The sequence below is a fragment of the Ornithodoros turicata genome, unplaced genomic scaffold (genome assembly GCF_037126465.1).
Source record: "Ornithodoros turicata isolate Travis unplaced genomic scaffold, ASM3712646v1 Chromosome21, whole genome shotgun sequence".
NCBI classification, from domain to species: Eukaryota; Metazoa; Arthropoda; class Arachnida; order Ixodida; family Argasidae; genus Ornithodoros; species Ornithodoros turicata.
In genome coordinates, this window is record NW_026999337.1 from 285,134 (window position 1) to 310,915 (window position 25,782).

Here is a 25,782-nt window from a genome sequence, read left to right on the forward strand (position 1 = left end):
GGGAACTGAAATATCGCTCTAGCGTTGTAATTTTTTTACGGACCCCTGAAGGTGGGAACCCCTCTGTTTTCTATGTGAACTTCGCATAGGTTTTGTGGCTGAACTACGAGACAGATCGGAATGCGGAAACTTTCATTGGAAAGGTGACGTCAAGATCTCTTAACTCTGGGAACTGAAATATCGCTCTAGCGTTGTAATTCTTTTTACGGAGCCCTGAAGGTGGGAACCCCTCTGTTTTCTATGTGAACTTTGCATAGGTTTTGTGGCTGAGCTACGAGACAGATCGGAGTGCGGAAACTTTCATTGGAAAGGTGACGTCAAGATCTCTTAACTCTGGGAACTGAAATATCGCTCTAGCGTTGTAATTTTTTTACGGACCCCTGAAGGTGGGAACCCCTGATTTCTATGTGAACTTTGCATAGGTCTTGTGGCTGAACTACGAGACAGATCGGAATGCGGAAACTTTCATTGGAAAGGTGACGTCAAGATCTCTTAACACTGGGAACTGAAATATCGCTCTAGCGTTGTAATTGTTTTTACGGACCCCTGAAGTTGGGAACCCCTCTGTTTTCTATGTGAACTTCGCATAGGTTTTGTGGCTGAACTACGAGACAGATCGGAATGCGGAAACTTTCATTGGAAAGGTGACGTCAAGATCTCTTAACTCTGGGAACTAAAATATCCCTCTAGCGTTGTAATTTTTTTACGGACCCCTGAAGGTGGGAACCCCTCTGTTTTCTATGTGAACTTCGCATAGGTTTTGTGGCTGAACTACGAGACAGATTGGAATGCGGAAACTTTCAATCGAAAGGTGACGTCAAGATCTCTTAACTCTGGGAACTGAAATATCGCTCTAGCGTTGTAATTTTTTACGGACCCCTGAAGGTGGGAACCCCTCTGTTTTCTATGTGAACTTCGCATAGGTTTTGTGGCTGAACTACGAGACAGATCGGAATGCGGAAACTTTCATTGGAAAGGTGACGTCAAGATCTCTTAAAGTGACAGTCGCATCCGGGAACGGGTCAATAGAATTGATACCACAATGTTGAGCATCGCTCAGTGATCTACTTGGCCAATTTTCACGGCCGGAAACCGCTTAGATATTAAATAAACGAATTTCAAAGTTTCGCGCCGCCTCTGCAGCCGCGGAGGTTCAGCGAGACCGACATCAATGTGACGTATTTATCTAAGCGAACCAGAGGGCTGCGAGCAGTCGACCAGGTTGTTATTGTTTCCGAGTTCGTCTGCTTTGCTTTCGACACTTCTGAAAAGTGAAAATACGCTGACTATTCTTCCACTTCTGGAAGCTCCGGAGTTATCATGTCGGGCGGTTCACGTTGTTACGTTCCTGGCTGCATGAAGACATCCATCGCTAACCCAGAGTTGATGTTTCACGAGCCGAGGGACCGTGAGACGAAGCGAAAGTGGGAGGAAGCAATCTCCAGTGCAAATCCTGACCTACCAGAACAACTAAACGTCCTTCGAGTCTGTTCGTCGCATTTTTCGGACGACGCGTACAGGCTGACTGACATTATGCGGATCCGCCTTGGGTTTCCAGTGAAAAGAAAGCGTTTGAGAGTTGACGCCGTGCCGACCATATTCCCTGAACAAAGGCAACCACTCAGCATGCCATCGCCAGAGGTAAGTGACAACGTTTGTTTCATAGCCTCAATGCCTGGATGATCGAAGTGTTTATGTGTGAATGATATATATGCTGCTTATATACAACGACGTTTTCCCGGAATTCGTGTCTGCCAGATTACCGATAGTCTGTTAAAATGAGCAGCCTGTCAGCCTTTTGCTGATGTCAACAGGAACATTTGTTCATGGTAACACATGTCTGGCAGATATTTCCCATATGACTCTCTCGAACTTCGTGCGGCGCGCACATATCGTCATGGGACTGCATCCTTTGAAATCTCTTGTTTAGACTGGACTTGTAATTGTGTTTACAACTCATTATTTCCTTTTTTCGGCTTTGTGACGCGGAAAATTTGGCATGACGCCCATGACGCAGTACTGGTGACACGAAAAATGCTTTACGTTACAGATTCCATCGACCAGCTTCGCAGGATCAGCTGAGTCTGGTGCGTATCTTCTGCTAATCGCCGTCGATATAGGCATTCACATTGATGGATACGCAAAAGCTTTTGTGCATTGCAATATATATACACAAGTGCTGGGCTTTGCACGCTTATGCCATATACAATGCTCATTTTTTTTAGAACCCGAGGGAATGGAAATGGGAAGCGGTGGTGGAACACATTTCATCCCACAGAACATCCCATCGCCAGCCAATGTAGAAGACGGTATGTGAATGTAACTTATTCATTGCGACTGTTGACATTTACCGTGCCTATCAGCACAGTATGGCAGCAACGTTACTTTCTTGTTTGCTATATTTTTGGAGGCTGTATCTTTTTATAGTAGATTGGCATCACCTCACATTCATCACTTCTTATTATCCTACTATGTGTTCACTATCACTTATATCAAATTCCACAGTGCTTGTGCTGGACGAGCTGCCACTGGGACCTCTGGTGCCTTATCAGACAGTGAGCCAGTACGGGTTCCTATACACCTTGGTACCATACAATCCTGAGCACAAGGACCAAAAGAGAGTGCAGCACAGGGGGACACAGACAGCCATTCCAACCTCCACACTGGGTAGTACTGCATTTACATTATGCCTTTTGTAGTCAAGATTTGTGTGAGATGCAAAATATTGCATGTGTGTACCAGGAACACAGCTACGGGCGCCTTTAATGGGGTGAGGTAGTCCTGACCACACCCTCAATTTCTGTCAGTACATAGAGTTTCAATTGACCTTTGTACACACTAAGAACAAACAGAATATACCTTCTGCAGTGTAACATCTTTGCCACTGAGATCACTCGTTTTTAGTGTAATGTCCACTACTTTTTTTGAAAACGTGTTACACTGTCACCCAGGAGTGTAACATAACATTACAAGGGAGTATAAATTACTCTGCGTTCATGCATTGTAAAATTATGTTACTGTCATTCACATACGTTACTGTGCTAGTGCTTTTTGTCTATTGATGAAGAGTGCCTGGCACTCAGACCATGCGCCTGATGTTGCCCTCGCCATATGCACACTGAGAGGGGTTATATGGACAGACGTACAGATGTTGAGACTTGGACTGACAAAGGATGGCTCAGTAACACGCACATACTTGGTGATCACTCACAAGCAGTGATTTCAGAGTACAGGCTGTCGACAGGCATGAACCTGCGTTTTCAGCATGGTATGGCAACGTGACAGTCGTCATAGCAGGGTAAAGAGAGTATCGACACAGTAAGGCGGGCTTATCAGACAAAAAATGGGCAGAAAAGGGTATACAAAAAGTGTAAAAGTCATAGTTACACTGCATTTACTCTTCTTTGCTCTTTCTTTTTTCTTTTTTCTTAAGAGTGTAGTTAGCATGCTGTCCAATGCAGTACCCTCATCAGAAAAATCCGGAATCTGTCGCACTCACAGATTCAAATCGGGGAGAATGGACTGATAATTTCAGCTGAAGCCACGGATCTTAATTATGAAACGAAACCATTTGATCAGATTAGAGGTAACTTTTGCAAAACTGAAAGCACTTCAAGTGCGGAATGATTCCACATTTTGCACAGAGCATAAATAGTACCACATTAGCATGTAGCAACATTTCTTGTTCAGAGCAATATGGCATTATTGCTGCCCAAACTTGATTACTAGGCTGAATAGGCGAAGGTTTTCATTGTACAATATGATATGTCTTACAAATATTGTACTGCCATTTTGTCGTGATACTTGATGTGATATTATGATATACTGAGCTTACAGCTCCATCGTCCTGTACATCTAAAAAAAAAACACAACTGTTCGCAACCTTGCCTTCCAGGTACTCAGACCCGCTACCTGATGCCTAGTAGGACAAGCCAGACGACCCTGAGCCTTCCACCCTCTAGCACACTCACTCTTACATGGCCTCAGTCGGTCTTGGGGTGTGATGAAACTAGCACAGCTGAAAGTGTGGAGCCGGGTGTCTTGGAAGATCCTCTGCAGCATCAGGATACTCTGGCACCTGATGATGCGTTTGTTGGAGGTATCCGCTCTTCTACCCCAGCACGAGACCTCGATGTAACAGCTGAGTCGACATGGTATGCTGATGCATATGTAATTGTAGATCCATAATTATTTCGCAGTTTTATTGCTGATGTTATGCAACATGCCGCTGCGCGTGACATGTGTAGGCAGTACTGACAAAAGCAAATTAATTTCCCCTGATCCAGCCCGCCCGACCCTCAGGATCTGACCTTCAACCTTTCTGAACTAACTGGGAGCTCAGACAGTGAAGAGTAAGTTCAAGCCCTGTGCTGGCAATGAGATCTCATGTCTCAATACATCTTTTTCAGTGAGGAGTACGAGAAGCAGTCGCAAGCTCAGCACTCAAAATCTCGTGCATGTGAAATGTAGGTCATTTTTCTGCAGTATGCCCACAAGCTACACAAATACTTGTCTACATTTCAGATTAAATCCAGAAGAATGCTTTTATCTGGTAGCGGAATCTAGACTTCAAGAACTCTTGTCGAGGTGTCCATCTTGCGCCAACACCAGTGCTGAGGTCACGAAAACAACAAGAGGCACGTGGCTGAAAGCAACATCTGCTTGCTGTTGCGGCATCCAGAGCACGTGGACAAGCCAGCCATGGGTAGAAAACAGGCCACTGGGAAACATCCTCCTGTGCTCAGCCATTCTCTTTTCGGGCGTGAATGTTGCAAAGGCGTTTCGCATGTTTGCCATCATGAAGGTGGCCACCCTGACGAAGTCTCAGTATTTCAGGACACAAAAGCAGCACCTCTTTCCTGCTGTTATTGATGTGAGTATGTGGCACATGCATGTAAACTTTGGACAACAAAAGTGAAATGCTCATAACTGTTTCTGATGTGTCATTATAATTACACACTCAGCGGCAAAACATTTGATACTATCATATATGTCTTCTGTTGAAAGGTCTACATGAGCAAGCAGGCAGAGCTCCTGGATCAACTTCGTCCGGTGCCCCTGACCCTTGCTGGGGATGGTAGATGCGACTCACCAGGTCATACTGCACTCTATGGCACTTACACGCTTCTAGAGACTGCTGCCAATCGCATCATCCACTTTGAGTTGGTCAAGGTACCCTACTAAATCCATTAAAAACCTTTAGCCTTTTTTCAGTTGTGCCCTAAAACCATAATTGCACTTGCATTTAACAGGAAAAGGTTTTTTGTTTTTTTTTTGGCTCACAAAATTGACGTGTTTTGTTTTAGTTACTGCCTCTCCCCACTGCAGCCACTGCGGTGCTGTTGAAAATCTAGAGCACATTCTTCTCCATTGCCCACACTACCAACCTTCCCAAACCGTACTCTCCACATCCTTCAACGACCTAGACTCTCGCCCCTCTCTCTCTCTCACAAAATTGCTTGGTCCCTGGCCACATACAGCACACCAACGCTCTGCCCTCAAGGCTCTCTTCACCTTTCTGGACACCACAGGACTTCGATCCTTATTGTGAAGGGGCTCATGATTTCATTCCCTGCATCACCACCAGCAATGGGGTAGAGTATCGACCCCGGCGATGAAACTCCCCAGCCATCATCTCGTAATAGTTTTTTTTTTGTTTTAGTCACCTAGAAATTTGGCATGGATGTGCTGTGACCGTTAGTATTGAACTAGTGAATAACCATTTGGCATGATTGGCTAATATTCAAGTTTATATAGCTACCGGCTTCAGTCATGTTGTATGACGCATATGCCAAGGGCTATGCTATATGGCAAAGCATACAACTGTCATTTCATTTGAGTGCAGCGGCTCGCATCATATTGGTATTAACATTGCCTTGAGTTTGAAGCCAAGTATCATATTGGTCATGTATAAAACAGAGCTATCCACATAGATAGACCTGCTGGGAGAGATACTACATTGGTATCAAACACAGGGTTATTCTAAAAAAGTACATGACACCTGTTCCATATAGGCTTTCTATTTGTGTATGTAAGACATATCACATGTGCGTGATTTCCGCCTGGTGTATTCTCTTTATATAGTCAACTGAAGTGACAAGCAGCAACGCTATGGAGGTGTATGGCCTGCAGAAATGCCTAGCATTTCTTGAGGTTCAAGACATGACGGTGGACACCTTAGTGACTGACCGCCACACCGGAATCAAGGCCATGTTGAGGGATTGCTGCCCCCACATTAAGCACCGATTCGATGTGTGGCACGTCACTAAGGGTGAGTATTTGCATCAAAGGGGAAAGCTAGCTTGTTTTGGAATGTTGTAATCCCACCTGATGGCTCTCAACAGGAATCAAGAAGAAACTTCTAGGCCTTGGGCGCTCTGCGAGGCATCAGGTTGTGCGGCTTTGGATCGAGAGCCTTATAAGACATGCATACTGGTGCCCGAGAACAAGTGGAGATGACGGTGACCTTTGCCTGGCAAAGTGGGTGTCGGCAGCGAACCACATTGTCGATATTCATGAACATGATGATCCACTCTACCCTGTGTGTTACCATGGCAGTGTGTCTGAACCACGTGAATGGCTGAGAGAAGGTAAAGGATAAACAAGAAGCCCTGTTGCAGTTTGTGAGTAATAGTGAAGCACAAGCAGCCATCAATGTACCGGAAATGAGTGGGTGGGGGTGTTGCAAAAAAGGCAATGATCTATAGGAAGCCCCTGTAAACAGGCATGGACACTACGACAGCCAGTCACAACACAACTACTAAGCACAACAGTGTTGTCGTAACACTATAGTCCTGTCAATGGCTGCTTGTCATTCACTACATGTCTACCATGCATGAACTGCACCGCAGTGCAATTTGTGATTTTGTTCGCTAATATTGTGCACCTCATACACTTTCAGAGAGCGAGACCTACAGAAGGGTCAGAGACATCTTGATGGCCCCTGCCCTCCTCAAGGACATCCCAATGCTTTCTTCTGGGCATCAGACGTACGGGCTAGAGGCATTTCACAGCCTAATGATTCACTTTGTGCCTAAGTCCTACTCATTTTCTGATGAGGGAATGCTGGCCAGGTACGAAGCATGCCTGCTTTGTGACAGCTAGGGAGCCTGGAGGGGAGCACTTACATTTCATTATCCTCCCTGCCACAGGACACAACTGGCTATCCTTCATTATAATGAGAATGCTGACCGGACACAAGTGGAGGAGGATGGTTCCAAGCAGTACCGCCTGAAAGCCTCCAAGATAAAGAAGACATGGCTGCCTGTACCCGTGAAGGAAGCTGCTACTTACAGTATGTGCTTGCTATTATATGCTGTCCAGTGTACTGTCACTATGATGATTTCATCAGAACAGCCTTTAACTGCAAGTTTTGGTGTAACGCTTGATCCTTGATGGAATGATTGATTTGGTGTGAAATGTCGTGTTAGCCCTATTGAAAAATCCCGTATGAGACTCATATGGTTCCTATATCAGTTTGTATGGTTCCCGTACAGGTTCGTATGGGTCCTATATTTATACATATGGACCGCGTATGAAGTCATATGTAGGCAATATGGCATTCTTATGGGTACCGTACGGAGTCATATGGAGTCAATATGATACTTATGTGGGCCTCGTATGAAGTGATATGGGGCCGTATATCACATATCTTTCACCCATATGAAGTGATGTGGCAGCAATATGGGTTCCATACGACGTCGTATGTGACAGCAATAGTACACATATGGGGCCGTATGATGCACATTAGGATAGTATGGGGGACAGGAATCACACATGACACATAATTCGAAACGTTGATTCAGCCACATAGTTATGGGTACAATTATGCCAAACTAGTTTTTGAAATGGGCCACTTAATTGCGTCACGCACTTACCTTATAAAAATGGATTGCGCGAACCAAATGTGTGTCACTGCCCTGGAGGAACGTGCAGATAAATAAACTCACTGCTACGTTCCTGTGTTAGGGACTAAATAGTAACGGACGGACGGAAACGATGCAGAAATAGGATACACTCTCCGAACGACACGTGAGTTGACACACATGACTATATAGGTTAGGTCAGGTTGGATGATGTCGCTTTTTGCTGAGAATACAATTAGTTATACCCTAACAAGGATTTGTCCTGCTTTCTAACCTGTTCCCGTACTCAAAATATCGATTCTTCAGGTATTTATCTGGAGTACACGGATAGCCTGCTCAAGACTCTTGGGGACCCTAGTGGTTCATGGCAGTAGTGAGTCTCTTTCGACTGACGGTGGTGTCGCTTGATGTGGTAGTGCGTCTAATATAGAGGCCTAAAATGGTCCTATCAAGACGCTATTTGTTGTGACGGATTCCACATTCCTCCCCCTTCACGAGCACGCCTAAAGTTTCTGAGAAATCCTAACGGTAGCCGACAAATGTGAAAATTTTTGGCTTCCATCAGCACATATACGACACATTCGGAGCGCCGTCACTCCCGCGGCGTTTGTCGGATTCACGCCAAAATTTGCGTCCAAATAGGTCTCGAATAGTTCTATGATCGGCCAAATCACACCGCGGTCCGGTCTTTAGCGGTTCGGAAATTGTGGGTGAAGACGCGTTCGCGACGCTCTTTTTGCAAACTTTGGGGTCCTTTTTAGGAAGGAAGCTCACGTCCGACGATGTTCATTTTTTTGTAACGTACTCTACATGACGTACCAAACGTGACAAAATTGACCGCAGCTCTGTAACTTTAGCGGCTCTCCAGTTACCGGTTTCCGTGTTTGCACTCCTCACAATAGATGTGACGGGCGGCCGCATTTTCCTAAAACCGCCCCAGTTGCAGCTACATAGTCGTGTGTAACATAGTTTTGAAGGTCTCGACGTGCTCTTTTCAATCGAGTTTGTCTTATAGGCCCGCAAAGTTTCGTTCTCCAAGATAAGATATTGGCTTTGTAGTTTTTCGACGCCGGCGTGTCTGGGTGACGACGCCCCGAAACGCTTCCCGCTGTTCAGTGCTGTAACTTGCTTACCTAACGCCCGATTTACCCGAAATTTTGTGTGTGCATGCTCTCTACCCTGCACTACAAGTTTCCAATTCGGACCACCGGTCAATTCCCAGCTGTTAGGGCGTCATTCCGAAAATTCCTGACGCCGACCCCCGTTCCGCGACATTTGTCTCAGTGTTTGGGTTCGAACCCCACGGCAGATCCGAACCTCCCAAGCAGCACAATGTACTGAAAGTCGAGTGCAATAGGGGTGGACGGGTAGGTGGAAGAACTTGAACGAACTGGTGAAACCAAGGAACATTGATAAGACACATACCGTCCACCCCTATTGCACTCGACTTTCGGTAGATTGTGCTGCTTGGGCTCCCTCTGACGGGCACACGTACTCAAAGCGGGCAAGATGTAGGAACTTGTGACACCTTTTTATCTCTCTCCGTTCTCTAGTTAGGATCCCGTGGCAACGGCGGCTTCCTTATATATGGGGCGCGGGGCATTTTTTTTCGATATTGGGTGTTTCTTGGCGTAGGAAGGTGAATGAGGTCTCGTTTTGACGGGGAAAACGTCCTCTTTCCGATAGCATTGTTGTCGTGCTCGCGCCGATTTCCGTTCTCTTGATATAGCACGAAGAGCGCCGCGACAGTGGCGCCCCCGACGCCACACTCTGCATCCGCCACTGCTCTCAGTCGACGTTGGAGCACCGGAGGTGAGCGGTCGCGTGTTGTCGTCGTTCCTGTTCTGGGTGTTTCGGGGTGGCGTTGGTGGCTCGGACTGTTCTGACTGTGTGTTTGTGCCTTGCTAGTGATGTCTGGACATGTTTCTCTGTTTGTACGCCTTGGAAGATACGACCAGAAGCCGTTGGATTTCGTGAATGGAAGGTTAGTTATGAGGCTGCTGTGCCATGATTCATGCACGGTTTGCTTGGTAACATTCCTAGCGTGTGGGTTCCTATTACTTTATGCACTCAGTGTGATTGCTACCCCTCTTGAGTCCTGTTACCTTATGCTGAACTCAGTGTGGTCGTTGCCGTAGTCGTTAACCGATATCGTCACTTAACATCCGGTGAAGATGTCACATGTGATGCTTCATTGGCCTGTTACAAATGTGGAATCATTGAATTCCAGACGCTTTTGACAGATTTGTTTCTGTGCACAAGACGAATGGGCTGTCGCACTCCCGACGTAGGAAATGAACACACACGTCGCTGAGATCTTAAAAAACAAAGTAAGTTAAGCTACAGGTCATTGCAAAGATTTTTACTGAGTTGTGTTTCCTGCGAAACAGGTAGGGTGTGCACTTCACCCATGCAACTCCAATGTCTGCTTCATGGCAGTGCAAGCTTTTACAACCGTGCCCTTGAATGTAACAAGCCAAATAAACTGGATAACAGAGAAAAGTTTCCTGGTTCTTTTGCCACTATGTTCGCGTAATTATACTCAGCTTATCATACCTACATTTTTCTAAGATCTGTACTGCTTTCACGATGTATCCTCCCCTTTGGTGCTTTGTGTGTAGGTGGATTTTGGTTCCCCACTATGTGTCAACCCTGTATAACCTTCACTCCGTATCGTCATACGACCGTTACCCGACCAGCGGCTTCTTCAACGTGGTACATAACCTTATGCTCTCTGTGCCCCGTATAAGCCGTCTCATAATTCCGTTGTGGCTCACACAATCATGTGGGTCTATGGGTCACATGAGAATTGTATGGGACACATTTATACGGGATTGTTGGATATGGAGATTCTCGTATGGCTCATACGGGCCATATGAGGACCCCGTATGGTCTATATAACTCATATGTCCATATGACACATAACCCCATGTTCAATAATGCCATATATATGGGACCCGTATTTATTCGATATGGGTTTTTTCAATAGGGAGCTTAGCTCGATTGGTAGAGCCCTGGACCGGCAATCCAGAAGATGTGGGTTCGACTCCTACAGCCGGCTAACCTTTTCAGTGACTTTCATCTTTCACCATGGATGTTCCCAGGATTTGTTCTAACGGGGGAAAATCACTTCCGGGGGGAGGCAAGAGTGCAAATCCCGACCCCTACCACATCTTTTTCTGGGGGCAGACGTTGCACACCGTGTGGGTGTTCAGAGGTTCCTATCATGACATCTGAGAATAGTCATTGCGATCTATGACTAAAGGGTGCGCTATGTTCGCAAGCGACCTTGGAGTTCCAGGGGGAATAGGCCCCCCTTGCCCCCTTCTCAGTACGCCCATGATGAATACGTAGCATCAGGTTTGAAAATTCAGTTGCGCTGCATTTCCTACACCACTGCTCATGAAGCAACAATGTTAGGATATGAAATAATGGAAGAGCAAAATGCATAATCACGCATAATTTCATCTGTAACATTGCGCCTTTGTTGCAAAATAAAAAAAAATTGCTCCTGTACTCATGCAAGTTTATTTTCTTTTTACTCATAACCAGTGTGTGCATAAATTTCTGCAAAGCCTCAAGAACAGAAAAAACTTGGATGGACATTTCGTATTTTCTAATTCTATAGATTATACCTCTGAACTGATCACTGAGGTCTTCAGTCGTATACGTGAGCATCGAAAGCCATCAGCAGCTATGGAGACACTGCCACCACGTTCTTCCATGTATGGGGAAAGGCCAGTTCTTGCTCAAGCTGTGGAGCAACACCAAAAGAGGCATGTGCATATTGGTTTTGGCTTGTTCTGCACGTCGCTCGCTTAGTGCTGCGTATTCGCTTACAATGTGGGTTTTAACATAGGTTCCAGAAGTAAAATCAGTCCAAGCCACACGGTGTGCTGATCTCAAGACAAAAGACCCCAAGAACAAAACAAAACGGCCCTTTTCAGGGCCACCCAATTTTTTACGCTGAGACACGCACTGCGTAATGATCAACCCATCTCACAATGCTTAGAAACAGAATACTAGAAAGCAATTGCCACATCTATTGCCCAAAGAACGACTTTTTGAAACTGCATGCTGACTGTAATTGAAGTGATGCTGCGCTTTCTTCCCTCCCATTCTTTTTTTCCAGTGTGCCTTCGACAGACATGGAAAATTCTGGAAGTAACAAGAATCCTATAAGGTTGCATCCTATAAGGCTCAGCACCGTCTACACGCAAGGGGAGCTAAGTATTTTCCCACCATCTTGCTTTACTGGTGTTACAGAAAAAAGTGGAAATCAAGGTTGATACTTTTTGTAATGACGTCACAAGTGACACATTCCCAGATGAGAAATGTCTGCAGTCTCAAGTGGTTTATGAAACATTTTCCTCTTGCAAACAACTTATGTAGTACAAATGAGGGAAGAGCCAGTGGATGACAGCTGCCAATATTTTAAACAGAGACTGCTCTTTTTGGCACAATCTACATCCTTGCCATGGCACATAAAAATAGGTCAACAAATGCTGTTTTCAGGAATTTTTTTCTTTTTGTTTTTTGTATTGTTGGCCAGCAGGTCGGTGGATAGGACAGATCTTTTCAAACTTTAATGACATAGGTGCTTTGTTAGAGTGTGCTGGTGGATTATGTCAAGGAACGTTTCTTTACCACAGAGCCGTTACAGAGATACGAAGGTTAAAATGAAAAGTAACAACCACAGGATAAGACCAAGTGAACAAGTGGACATAGACGAACATTTCAAATGAGGAGGGCAGGGGTTACTCTGAGAAGTGTCTAGAGCATGTGAGTTTTATTTTTATAATACATGTATGTAACACACAATTGTGGCATGCAGTTTAAGGGGCACTAAAATGCAAAAACAAGTTCACTTCAAATTACGTTACACGCTATGTTAACGTCGGTCTTGTTTTCGTAATTGAAAACTTTGATCTTGTTACGAAGCTACAATCAGAGTTATACCGAACTCTTTCTTGAAAAATGCAAAACTGGAAAGCTGATGTACGTTGAAAGGCAGAAAAATAATTCGTAGGAAGACATGATAGTGTTTTATTTCCAACGTGTTTTTAGGGTGCCTTGTGGCTTGTTAATGCTGAGCTAGTGAATAGCGTTAGATCTTTATATGAGATGTGACACCCTATCACATGTGGACCTTCACTCGGTGTCCTGTATGCATAGCTTAATGGTGTGAATATGGTAACCAGGGAGGTTACATTGTTCTCACGTCCTGTGACGTTTGGTGACAGCACCTTTACAGGTGGCGTGATATGCAGCTGCATAAAGAAAGGGCGCTCGTCTCAGTATTTACGGGACACATGACATTGCAGACTGGAAGCCGAGGAGAGCAGATTTTCTTACCCACGATATGGAGGGTTCTCTTGTGCGCCAGGAGTATATGCTGCAATTGTAGTTTTTGTGCGAATGTGTGTCCTAGGGCTGGTAATCCCAATTTCTATAGTTAGCCCAGCATATTTGTTCCAGAGTCTTTCCATGTGCTTTTAAATACTGTGCCATTAATGAGAACAGTAACAGAAGAACAGTTGAAACATTGGCAGCTCTCATCCAGATGCACTTCAATTCACGTGTTTTACCTTTATGCTGGATTTTCTACCACTTTTTTTTGCATGTATGTACAGAGGGTCAAGGTGGTCTCTGGTTGAAATTGTTTCATAAACCACATGCAATTGCAAACATTCTTCACCTGGGTTAGTTGGTGTTTCATTTGCCTCTCACTTGTGCTACTGTTGCATTTCAGGGACACATTCTGTTGCCCCTCTCCTGTGTGCTTGTGATGCTACTTTGGATCTGCTGGCCAGCCTGCCAGCACTTTATACATCAACAATAACCCATGTCACAATAAAAGGGAAATACATGGCCCTGCACCTGAAACTGTGAAGTTGAACATGGTGGACAATGCAGTGACAAGGACAAGAAACACACACACCATTCAACTAGCAACTGATTTATTTGGAGGCAGAAATCTAGTCCAAATAAATCAGTTGCTAGTTCAACATTATCCGTGTTTCTAGTCCTTGTTTCTGTGTGTTCTCCATCATGTTCAGTCGTACCTGACATGCTCTACACATTCTTGCACTGTCAAGTTCTTAGAATAAAGCAATTTCTCAGTCATGCTTTGCTAATCTTTTTATTGTGCTTATGCTCAATGTACATCTACATCACACCACGATCCAAGACGTGGACAACAGGAATGAGAACTATGTCTATGCTGCACGACACATGTTTGAACTGAACTGATCTGAAGGATTTACTTACAGCTTTGTAGTTTGCTGTATGGAAATGCTGGGGCAAAAGGGTGCAAACAGCAGCAGTTTATTTGAAAGAAACCTCCTTGAAATGAAACTAGTGCGAGCACACGTACACTCACACAGCCTATAAATACAGACAGTAGCGAAACTCATGGAGATTATGAGCCTTTTTTCAGCTGTACTGAGTATTACACTGCGCAAAAAATACAAAGTTCACAACAGATCTGGCAAGGAACATCAAATACAAAAGCTTTGGTATGCAGAATAAGGGAAATCGGAACGTGTAAACGGAATATGTTGCTGCAATCTGTGGTATCCTGCATATGATGGCGATTGAAAGTGTCTTGTGATTGCCCAAACAGCTCATCCAGGTATGTGCCAGCTATTTCTATTTCAGCCCTGCTGATGACGAGGAATAGACAGTGAACCTTAGACAGACGTATGAAAAGCACTGCCATGTCAAATGCTAATATAAGAAAAGGTAGAGTCACAGAAGTAGCACATGCATACACCAATCATGCCACCAAAGTGCTATGTGTATGTGTGTTGCTTTGTGCCCATGATCGGCATATATATTTTGATAGCTTTATCCTAACTAATATGCAAGACCAACATGCCCTACAAGATATTTGAAGTACAGGGTGCAAATTATTCACATGAGACGTTTTAGTGGATTCAGGCGATAAAAATTTCGGCTTCGATGTGAGGAAACATATGCATTTCATGTGAAATACAGCAAAAGAGGAGGAGATAGATGTGACACTGGCAATAGCTTGAGCGTACGCTGCTGCCAAGCACTATTTACATTCGACACGCACACAGATTGTTACTATATCACATAGATATTTAGTGTTCACACTGGAGCATATATCACATAGATATGTGCTCCAGTTTGCAACCTGTGGATGAAATTTGGGAAGGCCTGGTTTTAGCTTTAGTCGGACACAAAAACCCACTCCCAGAGGAAATCGTGAGGCATCCTGCAGGTTCTAAAAGATGATTTTCAGTTTTTCACAAGCTCTTTACCGGAGGCGTAGAACGAAGCTGCATTGACTGAACTGATGGACATGCACCGTTTGAAATCGAAAGCCAGACTGTTCCGTCAGCGAAATATGAAAAACTACCGTTGCAATATACCTGTTTTCTGTTGGATCCATAGAAGCATTTAGAGCCAGCAATTCCCTCCAAGCACCGCACGGCAACACAAATACTCGTCCGGCTCTTGATGATTGCTCGCAGATGCACCTGTTGTTTTTGAAGTGGGCATTGGTGAAGCACTAGATCGAAATTGACGAACGCAGTGATCGTCGATCGCAAGGTTTTCTACCTGAAATCGTCGTGCTGCGGGTAGTCGCGATCAGCTTCGTCTGTGTCGCTAGCCCAGTGTCGTGACAACGGATACACAGGATAGGGATCGTCGTTCACTATTACTGCTTCACTGCTTGCTTGCTTGTTAGGGGCTCTGTCCTCGAGGAAATCGCTGGACAGCGACAGCAGATCACTTTCGCTCGTCAGACATATTGAATGTCCCGACGCCTTTACAGACGACGGCGGAGCAGACGGGTCAGATTCTCGAGGCCGCGCCCTGATTGGTTCTTAGATAAATACGTTTTCATGCTTTTCCTGAAAGGAACTTCCGGAATACTCTCAACATCCGGCGTCTGCTCTTGTCGTGTATTCCATCGAATAACAGCTGAACTACGCCACAATTTCGCGTGGGGTTTTCGATGGCGTGCTCAGCAGTCCACAAGGAATAAAATAACACTATAGTTTCCGAATCGCCAGAATCAGATGCGACTGTCACTTTAACTCTGGGAACTGAAATATCGCTCTAGCGTTGTAATTTTTTTTACGGACCCCTGAAGGTGGGAACCCCTGTTTTCTATGTGAACTTCGCATAGGTTTTGTGGCTGAACTACGAGACAGATCGGAGTGCGGAAACTTTCATTGGAAAGGTGACGTCAAGATCTCTTAACTCTGAGAACTGAAATATCGCTCTAGCGTTGTAATTTTTTTACGGACCCCTGAAGGTGGGAACCCCTTTGTTTTCTATGTGAACTTCGCATAGGTTTTGTGGCTGAACTACGAGACAGATCGGAATGCGGAAACTTTCATTGGAAAGATGACGTCAAGATCTCTTAACTCTGGGAACTGAAATATGGCTCTAGCGTTGTAATTCTTTACGGACCCCTGAAGGTGGGAACCCCTCTGTTTTCTATGTGAACTTCGCATAGGTTTTGTGGCTGAACTACGAGACAGATCGGAATGCGGAAACTTTCATTGGAAAGGTGACGTCAAGATCTCTTAACTCTGGGAACTATAATATCCCTCTAGCGTTGTAATTTTTTTACGGACCCCTGAAGGTGGGAACCCCTCTGTTTTCTATGTGAACTTCGCATAGGTTTTGTGGCTGAACTACGAGACAGATCGGAATGCGGAAACTTTCAATCGAAAGGTGACGTCAAGATCTCTTAACTCTGGGAACTGAAATATCGCTCTAGCGTTGTAATTTTTTTTACGGACCCCTGAAGGTGGGAACCCCTCTGTTTTCTATGTGAACTTCGCAGAGGTTTTGTGGCTGAACTACAAGACAGATCGGAATGCGGAAACTTTCATTGGAAAGGTGACGTCAAGATCTCTTAACTCTGGGAACTGAAATAACGATCTAGCGTTGTAATTTTTTTTACGGACCCCTGAAGTTGGGAACCCCTCTGTTTTCTATGTGAACTTTGCATAGGTTTTGTGGCTGAACTACGAGACAGATCGGAATGCGGAAACTTTTGTAGAGGAGGTGGTGTTCCTCTACATGAGCCCCGACCGGCGATGATGGTATGCCACGGAGAGGCGATGACGGTGGCCTATCTCCATGGCCGCGCCGGTGGAACTGAGGCGGGTGCTCCAGGCGCGTGGCCATCTTCGTCGTTGTCCACGGCCCGCTACAGTGCTCCCCCCCTCAGACGCGGAGCGGCGATAAGGAAGATAAGAAAGATCCAAGAATCACGTCTGTACCGGAGGGAGAGAGCAAGGGTGACCGTGGATGACGCGCACTGCTGGACATGTCCACGGGCGGCACAGCACACGTTGCAGGCAGAGGTTGATGAGTGGGGCGGGAGCGGCCGAGATGAGGCTTGCCAGAGATGAACGTTGACGACGTCGAAGTCGTGATCTGGCGTTGGAGTCGTGGCCTGGGGTGCCGCAACCGGCACGGGAGCGATAGCTCGTAGGGTCCCAGGAAGTCACGCCAGGTGAGGCTGCGTAGCCGTGAGGACTGCCGAGACGCCGGCTGATGCGTGCCGTGGCGTCGGCTGCCGCGACTGCCGAAACCGGCAGGCGAGCATGTTGCTCAGGTGTCGCGGCCGGCAGTGGACGCGAGTTGAGATGCAGAAATGAAGAGGGTGGTGAGTGTGCCGGGGGCCGTGGACAGCGCAGGTCGGTCCCTGGAAGCCGTGGAGCGGGTCGGTGGGCGCATGGGGATGATGAGTCTGGACGTTGCGTGGTCGGTCGGATCGGTAGCGTGGACGGAAGCGGGACGGATGCGGTCGGCGTGTCGGTCGTGATGCGTCGGGTAATGGTGGTGGCTTCCAGGGATAGCTTGCCTTGGTAGTCCTAGTCGATTTTGTCAAAAATTTGGGATGGAGAAGGGCCGAATTGCTCCGAACTTTATGTTCATCGTTCGGGTCACCAAATGTAGAGGAGGTGGTGTTCCTCTACATGAGCCCCGACCGGCGATGATGGTATGCCACGGAGAGGCGATGACGGTGGCCTATCTCCATGGCCGCGCCGGTGGAACTGAGGCGGGTGCTCCAGGCGCGTGGCCATCTTCGTCGTTGTCCACGGCCCGCTACACTTTCATTGGAAAGGTGACGTCAAGATCTCTTAACTCTGGGAACTGAAATATCGCTCTAGCGTTGTAATTTTTTTACGGACCCCTGAAGGTGGGAACCCCTCTGTTTTCTATGTGAACTTTGCATAGGTTTTGTGGCTGAACTACGAGACAGATCGGAATGCGGAAACTTTCATTGGAAAGGTGACGTCAAGATCTCTTAATTCTGGGAACTGAAATATCGCTCTAGCGTTGTAATTTTTTTTACGGACCCCTGAAGGTGGGAACCCCTCTGTTTTCTATGTGAACTTCGCATAGGTTTTGTGGCTGAACTACGAGACAGATCGGAATGCGGAAACTTTCATTGGAAAGGTGACGTCAAGATCTCTTAACTCTGGGAACTGAAATATCGCTCTAGTGTTGTAATTTTTTTACGGACCCCTGAAGGTGGGAACCCCTCTGTTTTCTATGTGAACTTTGTATAGGTTTTGTGGCTGAACTACGAGACAGATCGGAATGCGGAAACTTTCATTGGAAAGGTGACGTCAAGATATCTTAACTCTGGGAACTGAAATATCGCTCTAGCGTTGTAATTTTTTTACGGACCCCTGAAGGTGGGAACCCCTCTGTTTTCTATGTGAACTTTGTATAGGTTTTGTGGCTGAACTACGAGACAGATCGGAATGCGGAAACTTTCATTGGAAAGGTGACGTCAAGATCTCTTAACTCTGGGAACTGAAATATCGCTCTAGCGTTGTAATTTTTTTTACGGACCCCTGAAGGTGGGAACCCCTGTTTTCTATGTGAACTTCGCATAGGTTTTGTGGCTGAACTACGAGACAGATTGGAGTGCGGAAACTTTCATTGGAAAGGTGACGTCAAGATCTCTTAACTCTGGGAACTGAAATATCGCTCTAGCGTTGTAATTTTTTTTACGGACCCCTGAAGGTGGGAACCCGTGTTTTCTATGTGAACTTCGCATAGGTTTTGTGGCTGAACTACGAGACAGATCGGAGTGCGGAAACTTTCATTGGAAAGGTGACGTCAAGATCTCTTAACTCTGAGAACTGAAATATCGCTCTAGCGTTGTAATTTTTTTACGGACCCCTGAAGGTGGGAACCCCTTTGTTTTCTATGTGAACTTCGCATAGGTTTTGTGGCTGAACTACGAGACAGATCGGAATGCGGAAACTTTCATTGGAAAGATGACGTCAAGATCTCTTAACTCTGGGAACTGAAATATGGCTCTAGCGTTGTAATTCTTTACGGACCCCTGAAGGTGGGAACCCCTCTGTTTTCTATGTGAACTTTGTATAGGTTTTGTGGCTGAACTACGAGACAGATCGGAATGCGGAAACTTTCATTGGAAAGGTGACGTCAAGATCTCTTAATTCTGGGAACTGAAATATCGCTCTAGCGTTGTAATTTTTTTTACGGACCCCTGAAGGTGGGAACCCCTCTGTTTTCTATGTGAACTTTGTATAGGTTTTGTGGCTGAACTACGAGACAGATCGGAATGCGGAAACTTTCATTGGAAAGGTGACGTCAAGATATCTTAACTCTGGGAACTGAAATATCGCTCTAGCGTTGTAATTTTTTTACGGACCCCTGAAGGTGGGAACCCCTCTGTTTTCTATGTGAACTTTGTATAGGTTTTGTGGCTGAACTACGAGACAGATCGGAATGCGGAAACTTTCATTGGAAAGGTGACGTCAAGATCTCTTAACTCTGGGAACTGAAATATCGCTCTAGCGTTGTAATTTTTTTTACGGACCCCTGAAGGTGGGAACCCCTGTTTTCTATGTGAACTTCGCATAGGTTTTGTGGCTGAACTACGAGACAGATTGGAGTGCGGAAACTTTCATTGGAAAGGTGACGTCAAGATCTCTTAACTCTGGGAACTGAAATATCGCTCTAGCGTTGTAATTTTTTTTACGGACCCCTGAAGGTGGGAACCCGTGTTTTCTATGTGAACTTCGCATAGGTTTTGTGGCTGAACTACGAGACAGATCGGAGTGCGGAAACTTTCATTGGAAAGGTGACGTCAAGATCTCTTAACTCTGAGAACTGAAATATCGCTCTAGCGTTGTAATTTTTTTACGGACCCCTGAAGGTGGGAACCCCTTTGTTTTCTATGTGAACTTCGCATAGGTTTTGTGGCTGAACTACGAGACAGATCGGAATGCGGAAACTTTCATTGGAAAGATGACGTCAAGATCTCTTAACTCTGGGAACTGAAATATGGCTCTAGCGTTGTAATTCTTTACGGACCCCTGAAGGTGGGAACCCCTCTGTTTTCTATGTGAACTTTGTATAGGTTTTGTGGCTGAACTACGGGACAGATCGGAATGCGGAAACTTTCATTGGAAAGGTGACGTCAAGATCTCTTAATTCTGGGAACTGAAATATCGCTCTAGCGTTGTAATTTTTTTTACGGACCCCTGAAGGTGGGAACCCCTCTGTTTTCTATGTGAACTTCGCATAGGTTTTGTGGCTGAACTACGAGACAGATCGGAATGCGGAAACTTTCATTGGAAAGGTGACGTCAAGATCTCTTAACTCTGGGAACTGAAATATCGCTCTAGTGTTGTAATTTTTTTACGGACCCCTGAAGGTGGGAACCCCTCTGTTTTCTATGTGAACTTTGTATAGGTTTTGTGGCTGAACTACGAGACAGATCGGAATGCGGAAACTTTCATTGGAAAGGTGACGTCAAGATATCTTAACTCTGGGAACTGAAATATCGCTCTAGCGTTGTAATTTTTTTACGGACCCCTGAAGGTGGGAACCCCTCTGTTTTCTATGTGAACTTTGTATAGGTTTTGTGGCTGAACTACGAGACAGATCGGAATGCGGAAACTTTCATTGGAAAGGTGACGTCAAGATCTCTTAACTCTGGGAACTGAAATATCGCTCTAGCGTTGTAATTTTTTTTACGGACCCCTGAAGGTGGGAACCCCTGTTTTCTATGTGAACTTCGCATAGGTTTTGTGGCTGAACTACGAGACAGATTGGAGTGCGGAAACTTTCATTGGAAAGGTGACGTCAAGATCCCTTAACTCTGGGAACTGAAATATCGCTCTAGCGTTGTAATTTTTTTACGGACCCCTGAAGGTGGGAACCCGTGTTTTCTATGTGAACTTCGCATAGGTTTTGTGGCTGAACTACGAGACAGATCGGAGTGCGGAAACTTTCATTGGAAAGGTGACGTCAAGATCTCTTAACTCTGAGAACTGAAATATCGCTCTAGCGTTGTAATTTTTTTACGGACCCCTGAAGGTGGGAACCCCTTTGTTTTCTATGTGAACTTCGCATAGGTTTTGTGGCTGAACTACGAGACAGATCGGAATGCGGAAACTTTCATTGGAAAGATGACGTCAAGATCTCTTAACTCTGGGAACTGAAATATGGCTCTAGCGTTGTAATTCTTTACGGACCCCTGAAGGTGGGAACCCCTCTGTTTTCTATGTGAACTTTGTATAGGTTTTGTGGCTGAACTACGAGACAGATCGGAATGCGGAAACTTTCATTGGAAAGGTGACGTCAAGATCTCTTAACTCTCGGAACTGAAATATCGCTCTAGCGTTGTAATTTTTTTTACGGACCCCTGAAGGTGGGAACCCCTCTGTTTTCTATGTGAACTTTGCATAGGTTTTGTGGCTGAACTACGAGACAGATCGGAATGCGGAAACTTTCATTGGAAAGGTGACGTCAAGATCTCTTAACTCTGGGAACTGAAATATCGCTCTAGCGTTGTAATTTTTTTACGGACCCCTGAAGGTGGGAACCCCTCTGTTTTCTATGTGAACTTCACATAGCTTTTGTGGCTGAACTACAAGACAGATCGGAATGCGGAAACTTTCATTGGAAAGGTGACGTCAAGATCTCTTAACTCTGGGAACTGAAATATCGCTCTAGCGTTGTAATTTTTTACGAACCCCTGAAGATGGGAACCCCTGTTTTCTATGTGAACTTCGCATAGGTTTTGTGGCTGAACTGCGAGACAGATCGGAATGCGGAAACTTTCATTGGAAAGGTGACGTCAAGATCTCTTAACTCTGGGAACTGAAATATCGCTCTAGCGTTGTAATTTTTTTACGGACCCCTGAAGGTGGGAACCCCTCTGTTTTCTATGTGAACTTCACATAGCTTTTGTGGCTGAACTACAAGACAGATCGGAATGCGGAAACTTTCATTGGAAAGGTGACGTCAAGATCTCTTAACTCTGGGAACTGAAATATCGCTCTAGCGTTGTAATTTTTTTACGGACCCCTGAAGGTGGGAACCCCTCTGTTTTCTATGTGAACTTTGCATAGGTTTTGTGGCTGAACTACGAGACAGATCGGAATGCGGAAACTTTTGTAGAGGAGGTGGTGTTCCTCTACATGAGCCCCGACCGGCGATGATGGTATGCCACGGAGAGGCGATGACGGTGGCCTATCTCCATGGCCGCGCCGGTGGAACTGAGGCGGGTGCTCCAGGCGCGTGGCCATCTTCGTCGTTGTCCACGGCCCGCTACAGTGCTCCCCCCCTCAGACGCGGAGCGGCGATAAGGAAGATAAGAAAGATCCAAGAATCACGTCTGTACCGGAGGGAGAGAGCAAGGGTGACCGTGGATGACGCGCACTGCTGGACATGTCCACGGGCGGCACAGCACACGTTGCAGGCAGAGGTTGATGAGTGGGGCGGGAGCGGCCGAGATGAGGCTTGCCAGAGATGAACGTTGACGACGTCGAAGTCGTGATCTGGCGTTGGAGTCGTGGCCTGGGGTGCCGCAACCGGCACGGGAGCGATAGCTCGTAGGGTCCCAGGAAGTCACGCCAGGTGAGGCTGCGTAGCCGTGAGGACTGCCGAGACGCCGGCTGATGCGTGCCGTGGCGTCGGCTGCCGCGACTGCCGAAACCGGCAGGCGAGCATGTTGCTCAGGTGTCGCGGCCGGCAGTGGACGCGAGTTGAGATGCAGAAATGAAGAGGGTGGTGAGTGTGCCGGGGGCCGTGGACAGCGCAGGTCGGTCCCTGGAAGCCGTGGAGCGGGTCGGTGGGCGCATGGGGATGATGAGTCTGGACGTTGCGTGGTCGGTCGGATCGGTAGCGTGGACGGAAGCGGGACGGATGCGGTCGGCGTGTCGGTCGTGATGCGTCGGGTAATGGTGGTGGCTTCCAGGGATAGCTTGCCTTGGTAGTCCTAGTCGATTTTGTCAAAAATTTGGGATGGAGAAGGGCCGAATTGCTCCGAACTTTATGTTCATCGTTCGGGTCACCAAATGTAGAGGAGGTGGTGTTCCTCTACATGAGCCCCGACCGGCGATGATGGTATGCCACGGAGAGGCGATGACGGTGGCCTATCTCCATGGCCGCGCCGGTGGAACTGAGGCGGGTGCTCCAGGCGCGTGGCCATCTTCGTCGTTGTCCACGGCCCGCTACACTTTCATTGGAAAGGTGACGTCAAGATCTCTTAACTCTGGGAACTGAAATATCGCTCTAGCGTTGTAATTTTTTTACGGACCCCTGAAGGTGGGAACCCCTCTGTTTTCTATGTGAACTTTGCATAGGTTTTGTGGCTGAACTACGAGACAGATCGGAATGCGGAAACTTTCATTGGAAAGGTGACGTCAAGATCTCTTAATTCTGGGAACTGAAATATCGCTCTAGCGTTGTAATTTTTTTTACGGACCCCTGAAGGTGGGAACCCCTCTGTTTTCTATGTGAACTTCGCATAGGTTTTGTGGCTGAACTACGAGACAGATCGGAATGCGGAAACTTTCATTGGAAAGGTGACGTCAAGATCTCTTAACTCTGGGAACTGAAATATCGCTCTAGTGTTGTAATTTTTTTACGGACCCCTGAAGGTGGGAACCCCTCTGTTTTCTATGTGAACTTTGTATAGGTTTTGTGGCTGAACTACGAGACAGATCGGAATGCGGAAACTTTCATTGGAAAGGTGACGTCAAGATATCTTAACTCTGGGAACTGAAATATCGCTCTAGCGTTGTAATTTTTTTACGGACCCCTGAAGGTGGGAACCCCTCTGTTTTCTATGTGAACTTTGTATAGGTTTTGTGGCTGAACTACGAGACAGATCGGAATGCGGAAACTTTCATTGGAAAGGTGACGTCAAGATCTCTTAACTCTGGGAACTGAAATATCGCTCTAGCGTTGTAATTTTTTTTACGGACCCCTGAAGGTGGGAACCCCTGTTTTCTATGTGAACTTCGCATAGGTTTTGTGGCTGAACTACGAGACAGATTGGAGTGCGGAAACTTTCATTGGAAAGGTGACGTCAAGATCTCTTAACTCTGGGAACTGAAATATCGCTCTAGCGTTGTAATTTTTTTTACGGACCCCTGAAGGTGGGAACCCGTGTTTTCTATGTGAACTTCGCATAGGTTTTGTGGCTGAACTACGAGACAGATCGGAGTGCGGAAACTTTCATTGGAAAGGTGACGTCAAGATCTCTTAACTCTGAGAACTGAAATATCGCTCTAGCGTTGTAATTTTTTTACGGACCCCTGAAGGTGGGAACCCCTTTGTTTTCTATGTGAACTTCGCATAGGTTTTGTGGCTGAACTACGAGACAGATCGGAATGCGGAAACTTTCATTGGAAAGATGACGTCAAGATCTCTTAACTCTGGGAACTGAAATATGGCTCTAGCGTTGTAATTCTTTACGGACCCCTGAAGGTGGGAACCCCTCTGTTTTCTATGTGAACTTTGTATAGGTTTTGTGGCTGAACTACGAGACAGATCGGAATGCGGAAACTTTCATTGGAAAGGTGACGTCAAGATCTCTTAATTCTGGGAACTGAAATATCGCTCTAGCGTTGTAATTTTTTTTACGGACCCCTGAAGGTGGGAACCCCTCTGTTTTCTATGTGAACTTTGTATAGGTTTTGTGGCTGAACTACGAGACAGATCGGAATGCGGAAACTTTCATTGGAAAGGTGACGTCAAGATATCTTAACTCTGGGAACTGAAATATCGCTCTAGCGTTGTAATTTTTTTACGGACCCCTGAAGGTGGGAACCCCTCTGTTTTCTATGTGAACTTTGTATAGGTTTTGTGGCTGAACTACGAGACAGATCGGAATGCGGAAACTTTCATTGGAAAGGTGACGTCAAGATCTCTTAACTCTGGGAACTGAAATATCGCTCTAGCGTTGTAATTTTTTTTACGGACCCCTGAAGGTGGGAACCCCTGTTTTCTATGTGAACTTCGCATAGGTTTTGTGGCTGAACTACGAGACAGATTGGAGTGCGGAAACTTTCATTGGAAAGGTGACGTCAAGATCTCTTAACTCTGGGAACTGAAATATCGCTCTAGCGTTGTAATTTTTTTTACGGACCCCTGAAGGTGGGAACCCGTGTTTTCTATGTGAACTTCGCATAGGTTTTGTGGCTGAACTACGAGACAGATCGGAGTGCGGAAACTTTCATTGGAAAGGTGACGTCAAGATCTCTTAACTCTGAGAACTGAAATATCGCTCTAGCGTTGTAATTTTTTTACGGACCCCTGAAGGTGGGAACCCCTTTGTTTTCTATGTGAACTTCGCATAGGTTTTGTGGCTGAACTACGAGACAGATCGGAATGCGGAAACTTTCATTGGAAAGATGACGTCAAGATCTCTTAACTCTGGGAACTGAAATATGGCTCTAGCGTTGTAATTCTTTACGGACCCCTGAAGGTGGGAACCCCTCTGTTTTCTATGTGAACTTTGTATAGGTTTTGTGGCTGAACTACGAGACAGATCGGAATGCGGAAACTTTCATTGGAAAGGTGACGTCAAGATCTCTTAATTCTGGGAACTGAAATATCGCTCTAGCGTTGTAATTTT

General features: G+C 45.9%; 1 protein-coding gene and 1 long non-coding RNA gene across 2 annotated transcripts; both read left to right on the forward strand.

The window, feature by feature from the left end:
- The first annotated feature begins 998 nt into the window (after window positions 1–998).
- Window positions 999–13,991, forward strand: LOC135373117 (uncharacterized). The gene is made up of 15 exons (XM_064606388.1): window positions 999–1,641; window positions 2,051–2,087; window positions 2,226–2,309; window positions 2,506–2,667; window positions 3,896–4,154; window positions 4,287–4,352; window positions 4,410–4,466; window positions 4,525–4,873; window positions 5,008–5,172; window positions 6,085–6,271; window positions 6,345–6,590; window positions 6,902–7,073; window positions 7,152–7,294; window positions 11,494–11,641; window positions 11,998–13,991. Exons 1-15 carry the CDS (start codon window positions 1,321–1,323, stop codon window positions 12,152–12,154), a joined length of 2,553 nt encoding a protein of 850 aa, XP_064462458.1. The 5' UTR covers window positions 999–1,320; the 3' UTR covers window positions 12,155–13,991.
- Window positions 9,679–10,390, forward strand: LOC135373118 (uncharacterized). The gene is made up of 3 exons (XR_010416290.1): window positions 9,679–9,849; window positions 10,096–10,195; window positions 10,256–10,390. It is a non-coding gene; the product is annotated as an uncharacterized LOC135373118 (long non-coding RNA).
- Window positions 13,992–25,782: the final 11,791 nt, after the last annotated feature.

Excerpts from the sequence above, each read along its gene's own strand:
- LOC135373117 (XM_064606388.1), top strand. The coding sequence starts at position 1,321 with ATGTCGGGCGGTTCACGTTGTTACGTTCCTGGCTGCATGAAGACATCC. Across the intron at positions 2,668-3,895 it reads CATTCCAACCTCCACACTGG|GTACTCAGACCCGCTACCTG; the intron begins GTAGTACTGCAT and ends CTTGCCTTCCAG. Across the intron at positions 4,155-4,286 it reads GTAACAGCTGAGTCGACATG|CCCGCCCGACCCTCAGGATC; the intron begins GTATGCTGATGC and ends CCCCTGATCCAG.